The sequence below is a fragment of the Panthera pardus genome, unplaced genomic scaffold (genome assembly GCF_024362965.1).
Source record: "Panthera pardus isolate Hobbes unplaced genomic scaffold, ASM2436296v1 HiC_scaffold_15, whole genome shotgun sequence".
Classification (NCBI taxonomy): Eukaryota; Metazoa; Chordata; class Mammalia; order Carnivora; family Felidae; genus Panthera; species Panthera pardus.
Window position 1 is genome coordinate 15,163,107 of NW_026526710.1, and position 7,017 is coordinate 15,170,123.

Consider the following 7,017-nt stretch of genomic DNA (forward strand, 5'->3'; position numbering starts at 1 on the left):
CTGTGCCTCTTGGATTTCAATGCCTTTTTCCTTCCCCAGTTCAGGGAAGTTCTCAGCTATAATTTGTTCAAGTACCCCTTCAGCACCCTTCCCTCTCTCTTCCTCCTCTGGGATACCAATTATGCGTATATTATTTTTTTTTAGTGTATCACTTAGTTCTCTAATTTTCCCCTCATACTCCTGGATTTTTTTATCTCTCTTTCTTTCAGCTTCCTCTTTCTCCATAACTTTATCTTCTAGTTCACCTATTCTCTCCTCTGCCTCTTCAAGCCGAGCCATCGTGGATTCCATTTTGTTTTGCAATTCGTTTAAAGCGTTTTTCAACTCCTCGTGACTGTTCCTTAGTCCCTCGATCTTTGTGGCAAGAGATTCTCTGCTGTCCTGTATACTGTTTTCAAGCCCAGCGATTAATTTTATGACTATTATTCTAAATTCACTTTCTGTTATATTATTTAAATCCTTTTTGATGAGTTCATTAGCTGTTGTTATTTCCTGGAGATTCTTCTGAGGGGAATTCTTCCGTTTGGTCATTTTGGAGAGTCCCTGGCGTGGTGAGGACCTGCAGTGCACTTCCCCTGTGCTGTGGTGTATAACTGGAGTTAGTGGGCGGGGCCGCAGTCCGACCCGATGTCTGCCCCCAGCCCACCGCTGGGGCCACAGTCAGACTGGTGTGTGCCTTCTCTTCCCCTCTCCTAGGGGCGGGATTCACTGTGGGGTGGCGTGTCCCGTCTGGGCTACTTGCACACTGCCAGGCTTGTGTTGCTGGGGATCTGGCGTATTAGCTGGGGTGGGTAGGCAAGGTGCACGGGGGCTGGAGGGGCAGGCTTAGCTCGCTTCTCCTTAGGTGATCCACTTCAGGAGGAGCCCTGTGGCAGCGGGAGGGAGTCAGATCCACTGCCGGAGGTTTGGCTCCGCAGAAGCACAGAGTTGGGTGTTTGTGCGGAGCGAGCAAGTTCTCTGGCAGGAACTGGTTCCCTTTGGGATTTTGGCTGGGGGATGGGCGGGGGAGATGGCGCTGGCGCCTTTGTTCCCCGCCAAGCTGAGCTCTGCCGTCCGGGGGCTCAGCAGCTCTCCCTCCCTTTGTCCTCCAGCCTTCCCGCTTTCCGAGCAGAGCTGTTAACTTATGACCTCCCAGACGCTAAGTCGCGCTTGCTGTCGGAACACAGTCTGTCCGGCCCCCTCCGCTTTTGCCAGCCAGACTCGGGGGCTCTGCTTGGCCGGCGAGCCGCCCCTCCGCCCCGGCTCCCTCCCGCCAGTCCGTGGAGCGCGCACCGCTTCGCCGCCCTTCCTACCCTCTTCCGTGGGCCTCTAGTCTGGGCTTGACTCCGGAGACTCCCTTCTGCTAATCCTCTGGCGGTTTTCTGGGTTCTTTAGGCAGGTGTAGGTGGAATCTAAGTGATCGGCAGGACGCGCTGTGAGCCCCGCGTCCTCCTACGCCGCCATCTTCCGGAACCCCTCGAGGTGTGAATTTTCAAAATCAACTGATAAATATCAATAGTCCTGTCAGAGAAGGTCAGGAGTAGTGTTGTGGATCTAACCTAGCTGTGCAGTAAAAAGAAATCTCAGGGGGTGCATGGAAATATTAATCATATTTGCAGAAAACAATTAAATTCTATAAAGCTTATAACAGTTTTAAAATAATGATACAGTTGACAAAAGCTTGGAGGTTGGCTGGAAAATGGATGTATAAGGGCACAAATTGTTATCATAACTTAATAGTAGTACATAGATATTATCTAAACATGATGGATCCAGAAATGGAGCTAAAGAAGATATTTTAAAATTTACAAAGGTACCCACTAGACAAACTGAAAGTAATAATAATGCAACTAATAACAGCTGAATGATAAGGACAATGAGTGAAGCAGAGGTATATGTAAGTTAGATAAATATTTGACTTTTATGAAATTATAAATCCAGAAGTAAGAGTTTTAAGAATATTGCTTAAGATGGGGCACCTGGGTGGTTCAATCACCTCATGGTTTGTGGGTTTGAGCCCTGCGTCAGGCTCTATGCTGCCAGCTCAGAGCCTGGAGCCTGCTTCAGATTCTGTGTCTTCCTCTCTCTCTGCCCCTACCCCGCTCATACTCTGTCTCTCTCTGTCTCTCAAAAATGAATAAAGGTTAAAAAAATTTAAGGAATATTACTTATGAGTGTTTAATAACAACTGGAAGAGTTAAAAACATAAATAATTCTAAATGGTTAGTGTGTTTTTGTGAATTTGTGTGGTAGAAGACTATACATATACTATGTAATGTCATTTGATTTTCTTGCACTATACAATAAATGAATGTACCATCGTATTATTTAAACATTTGCTCCATCACTAATGTGCTTGTCTATGGTCTTTGTGTAGCTGTATCGTCTGTGCTGGGCTCTTCGGAATAGTACAGAGGAACGAATTGATTTAGATGCAGAAGAGAAAAGACATGAGGAAGTTGATAATGATGTTGATGAAGGTAATATCTGGTTTACATTTGGTTTTCATGTAGAAATTCTGTGTACCTGAACTGGTTTCATGTTTGCTTAATTTTTTTAATGCCACTAAATTCAGTTTCTGAAAAAGCTGTTAGATTTATGGTAAACTGAAACTTTAAAATCTTATCTTCCCCAAAGCTAAAGATAATTCATTACAAATGAAATATCCCCATTCATCCACCTGTCCATCAGTCTGTCTGTCCAGTCAACCATCATTTATCCATGGAACTGTGTACCAGCTCTAACATGAAAATCAATCCAGTGTCTCCTATTCCTAGTCACATATTAAATGTTCGACAAATCAATCTTGATTGATAGTGATTAAGCATCTAGCATCTAGTCCTACCTTTTTCTTCAACTTTTTTTTCTCACTATTCTCTCCAATATACCATCCATTCCAGCCAGGCAGATTTCTTCACCTTCCTGCCATGTATACCAAGCTCTTAGAATATTTCTACTTCCTCTCTGAGAGAGAAAAAGTTGCCTATTCTTTGACACTAGGTTCTAATTTCATTGCCTTCATTGAAACTTCTCTAGCATCCACCTCATAGCTCTTTGTTTACCTGGCATTTTTTTAACTTATTTTATTTTATTTTTGAGAAACACACAAAGAGAGAGAGAGACAGAGAGAGAGAGCACACACTAGTGGGGAGGGGCAGAGACAGAGAGGGAGACAGAGGATCTGAAGCAGGCTCTGTAATGACAGCAGAGAGCCTGATGTGGGGCTCAAACCTATGAACCGTGAGATCATGACCTGAGCCAAAGTTGGATGCTCAACCGACTGAGCCACCCAGGCGCCCCTACCTGGAATTTTTAAAACCATTGACAAAGTTTACCACTTCAGGATATGTTGTCTGGAACTCCACACTAATTGTTTCATTTGATTTGGCTTGGGATCTTCAACTTGAAGGAAGGATGAATGCCTTCTACTGCTTTTGGATTTTTATATCAGTATTCCTGAGTAAGACTGGACTACATAGTTTTCCTTTTTTGTACTTTATCTGGTTTTGGTATTAAGATCATAGTGTTCTTGGGGCATTTAGGTGGCTCAGTCAGTTAAGTGTCCGACTCCAGATTTTGGCTCAGGTCATGATCTCAGGGTTATGGGATGGAGCCCCGCATTGGGCTCTGCACTGGGCTCCACGCTGAGCTCCACACTGGGCATGGAGCCTGCTTAAGATTCTCTCTTTCTTCCTCTACTGCTCTCTCTCTCTCTCCCAAAAATAGATCTTAGTGTTCTCATAGAATGAATTGGAGATATTTCAATAAGAGTAGAATGATATCTGCATCAAAATTTTGGTATTTTGCCAATAACAGCATTAGGCATTGGGGGGCTGGTGAGTGTGTGTGTGTGTGTGTGTGTGTGTGAGAGAGAGAGAGAGAGAGAGAGAGACTTTTAAACTGATTAAATTTGTGTTTAATCAATGCCTATAGAGCTATTAAAGTTTCCATTTCTTGGATAATCAGTTTGGGAAAATTATGTTTCCTAGGATTGTGTCTATTTAATACACATTTTAAATATAATTACATGAAGTTATTTATACTATTTATTGGCTTTTCTATCCCTACTACCTCTGTAGTTATGCCTTCCCTTTTATTCTTTATGTAATTATTTATGATGTCTCTTTTTTCTTGATAAATTTCACTAAAGACTAGCCTATTTTACTTCTCTTAAAGGACCAACTTGGACTTTGTTATTTTTCTCTATTGTTACCCTTCTTTTCTATTTTATTACTTTCTGTCTCATTTGTATACCCTTCCATTTACTTTATTTGGGTTTATTGTTATTTTTTTCTAACTTAAATTGAATATTATTTCATTAATTTTCAGTCTCCCTTCTTTTATAATGTAAATAAGTAAGGCTACACATTTTTCTCAGAGTGATGTTTTTACTACATCTCACTTCTTTTATTTTGTAGAATTTTCTTTACCATTCATTTATAAGAATAGTCTCACATTCATTATGGTTTTTTCATGGAAATTTGAACTTGGAAGTATGTTTTAAATTTTCTAATGCACAAATAGCATTGTACTTAGAGCTTTTGTATTTTTGCCAATTTATCTTCAGGACAGACTTTGAGAAGTTTGAGTTTGGGGTCAAAGAGCTAATGCCAATGCAATTTTGCTGTACACTGCCAAATTCCTTTCCATGAGAGTTGAACCATGCTTTCCTAGCAACAATGTGTGAGAGTACCTGCTTCCACCCAGACTAACATAGTATATTGTGAAACTTATTTTTAGTGTTTTATTTAATTTTGAGACACAGAGAGAGAGAGAGAGAGAGAGAGAGAGAGCACGAGAAGGCAAGGGGCAGAGAGAGACGGAGACAAAGAATCCAAAGCAGGCTCCAGGCTCTGAGCTGTCAGCACAGAGCCTGACGTGGGGCTCGAGCCCATGAACTGCGAGATCATGACCTGAGCCAAAGTCAGATGCTTAACCAACTGAGCCACCCAGGCATCCCATTGTGAAACTTTTTAACTTTTGTCACGGACAAATGAGTAGTAGTATCTCAATGTCATTTTTCTTCAAATTTCTCTTTTTTGAGTAAATTTAAAAACTGTTTATTGATGTATGTATATATGTCTGCATGGAGTTGTTGGTAGTCTTTTATTCTCTACTTCAAAAGCCCATTGTACATTAAGGATATTAAACCCCTTGTAGTATAAGATGCATATATTTTTCCTCAGTTTGTCACTTGTTTTTACTTTGTTTATTGTATTTTTACTTTGTTGTATTGTGTTGTATTGTATTGACATAAGTCATGCAAAAGTTTTCTATTGTTATATAATCAAAGTTATCTATATTTTTCTCAGAGATTCCTCCAACACTTAAAAGTGTTTGTAAGTCTTTTCAGTTTTTTTTAAGTTTTTATGTATCAGTTTCTTTTATTTTTTTTTATTATATTAAACTTATTGTCAAATTAGTTTCCATACAACACCCAGTGCTCATCCTAAAAGATGCCCTCTTCAATGCCCATCACCTACCCTCCCCTCCCTTCCACCCCCCATCAACCCTCAGTTTGTTCTCAGTTTTTAAGAGTCTCTTATGCTTTGGCTCTCTCTCCCACTCTAACCTCTTTTTTTTCTTTTTTTTTTCCTTCCCCTCCCCCATGGGTTTCTGTTAAGTTTCTCAGGATCCACATAAGAGTGAAAACATATAAAAAAAAAAAAAACTTAAAAAAAAGTGATTGTAATCATCCTTTACAGTCATCCGTACTCCATTGGCAGGGATATTATTTCCCATGTTTTGTGATCATTCATTTATCTTTCTTTGTTTCAGATAATCCTGAGGAACCTCATGGATGTCTCAAGAAGGCTTATGACTTATTCTGTGGTTTGCAGAAGAAAAGCCCCAAGTTGAGCAGAGAGGAGGAAGAAGCCCAAAAAAAGAAGTTGACAGACACATCTGAGAAGCCTTTATGGAGGGCTATAGTGAATGTCAATGCCATTCTTCTCCTGGCAGTGGCTGTCTTTGTCCATGGGTATTTTGCCTGAACTCTATCTAAGCCACTAAATATTTATTAAGCAAAGGATAATTTTATTGATTTTTTCACTTTTAGAGTTTGTTGTGTTTCAGAAGGGAGATAATTTCAAAAGGGATGAAGCAGTGGGTAATTTTATCATATGAGATGACTAGACTATAGACCTGATTTTTAGTTTTTGTTGTTCTTTTATGTCAATTAAAAAAAGAGTTGATAATTTAGAAAGCCAGGGAGCTGACTCTATATTTTTGTGTAAACTAGAAGCATTGTGTCTAAATTTTTTTATAGCTCACCAGGTAGATTTCCCTACCTTACATTTGCTTTCTATTCCCGAGATTTCCATGTAGAAGGAATGCCTCTCCCAACTCTGCCTCACATAGTAACCTCCTCATCTATAAAACAGTGACCTTTTCCTCTCAACTTCACTTCACTGACCTCAAGGAAAATAGGAATATTTCCTAAGAGTTGAGGGGAGGTGAGCTAGAAATGTCTGTTGTAAATATTTTTATGAATTTACTGGAAATTATTACCTTATGTCTTAAATAAAACCATTCCAGTAAATGTTAGCATATTAAGCCATTGATTTCTTAAGCTACTTTATAAAAATATAATTCACATACCATAAAATGCACCTACTTACAGTGTACAATTCAGTGTATTTTAGAATATTCACAGTTATTCAACAATTACCACAATCTAATTTCATATACTAACATTAATTTGTTTATTGACATTGTTATTTGGGAATATATATTTCTCTGTATTTCTGTGTTATTTTGACATTCTGAATGACAGTTATCTTTTTGTAGGATTATATGTAGTTTTAAAACACACCTTTTTAGAAGTAAATCAGCACATGAAAATGTTTTTAAAAAATTGCGTAAGAAACATCTATCATAGGTTTGAGTGGAAGAGAGCCAAAGCATAAGAGACTCTTAAAAACTGAGAACAAACTGAGGGTTGATGGGGGGTGGGAGGGAGGGGTGGGTGGGTGATGGGTATTGAGGAGGGCACCTTTTGGGATGAGCACTGGGTGTTGTATGGAAACCAGTTTGACA

At 39.6% G+C, this 7,017-nt stretch overlaps 1 protein-coding gene across 1 annotated transcript in view; it reads left to right on the plus strand.

Moving 5' to 3' along the window:
• Window positions 1-7,017, plus strand: part of LOC109253634 (solute carrier family 5 member 4) — a 52,771-nt gene extending 45,754 nt beyond the window's left edge. The window contains exons 14-15 of the mRNA XM_019426802.2: window positions 2,357-2,459; window positions 5,758-7,017. Of these exons, the coding sequence (XP_019282347.1) occupies window positions 2,357-2,459; window positions 5,758-5,972 (318 nt within the window). The 3' untranslated portion in view covers window positions 5,973-7,017. The remainder of the gene's footprint in view (window positions 1-2,356; window positions 2,460-5,757) is intronic.